This window comes from Cajanus cajan, chromosome 1 (genome assembly GCF_000230855.2).
Source record: "Cajanus cajan strain Asha chromosome 1, NIPB_CcT2T_4, whole genome shotgun sequence".
NCBI lineage: Eukaryota > Viridiplantae > Streptophyta > Magnoliopsida > Fabales > Fabaceae > Cajanus > Cajanus cajan.
The window spans coordinates 20,687,950-20,689,075 of record NC_138517.1 but is presented as its reverse complement, the minus strand read 5'-3'; the positions used below and the strand labels follow the sequence as shown (position 1 = coordinate 20,689,075).

Genomic DNA, 1,126 nt, shown 5'->3' with positions numbered 1-1,126 from the left:
GAGAAGAAACTCCACGTTTGAATAACTCATCTTCGATGATGATGAACTTAGCCGATCTCATCCTTATCTTCCGAGCTTCATCTTTGTCCTCGGGCAGGGTTCCTTCTTTCAAGTAGTTCCAGATGCCTGCCATCCATCCCAAGTCTTCATTGTCACTGACGTTGACGACTTTGTAGTCTAAGCTGGGTGAGTGCAAGGTTTCCTAGATGATGGTTTGGTGCTGTCCAGGCCTTTTGGTGCTGGCGAGCTTTGATAGGAGGTCAGCTCGGGCGTTTTGTTCTCGCGGCACATGCTTTATGGTGAATTCGTCGAAGGACAAGATCTGGTGGGACGCAGTGTGAAAGTACCACTGCAGCAGAGTGTCTTTTTCTTGGTACGTTCCGTTGAGCTGCTCCACCATGAGTTTTGAGTCACTGTTGCAACTCACCTTTCGGGCTCCAAGGTCGCGGGCTAGCCTTAATCCCGCGAGAAGTGCCTCGTACTCCGCCTGGTTGTTGGTCACTTTGAAGCCAAACTTAAGGGACTGTTCCAGAGTGACTTGGTTTGGTCCCTCCAATATGATGCCTGCACCACCACCCTTAGAGTTGGAGGATCCGTCCACATGTAAGGTCCACACCTGAGGTTCCTCGGCAGTGGTAGGCGTGAGCTCGGCTACGAAGTCGGCCAGGCACTGGGCTTTCAGGGATCCGCAACTTTCGTACTGGATGCCGAACTCAGACAATTCTACTGACCACGCAATCATCTGTCCGGCGAGCTCGGGCTTTCGTAGAATTTGCTTGATGGGGTAGTCGGTTTTGACTACCACCTGGTGACTCTAGAAGTAGGGTCGGAGACGCCGAGCTGCGGTGACGAGTGCTAGTGCCAGCTTCTCGATCATCTGGTATCGCTTCTCCGCATCCTGGAGGACTCGGCTGATGAAATAGATTGGTGTCTGCACTTTCTGGTGCTCTTGTACTATTACTGCGCTGATAGCGCCTTCTGCTACGGCCAAGTAAAGGAGGAGGTTGGTTTTGTGATCCGGCCTCTGTAGGATCGGCGGGTTGTGAGGAAGGTTTTGAAGCTTCGGAAAGCTTCTTTGCACCGATCCGTCCATTGGAAGTCTTTTGGTTTTCGCAGCAGGGTGAAA

The 1,126-nt window shown here is 52.0% G+C and overlaps 1 protein-coding gene across 1 annotated transcript; it reads right to left on the bottom strand.

Annotated features, from left to right (window-relative positions):
• Positions 1-202: 202 nt before the first annotated feature.
• LOC145952559 (uncharacterized) lies at positions 203-742 on the bottom strand. Its single transcript, XM_083065048.1, has one exon. It carries the CDS (start codon positions 740-742, stop codon positions 203-205), a length of 540 nt encoding a protein of 179 aa, XP_082921174.1.
• Between the last annotated feature and the right edge of the window lie 384 nt (positions 743-1,126).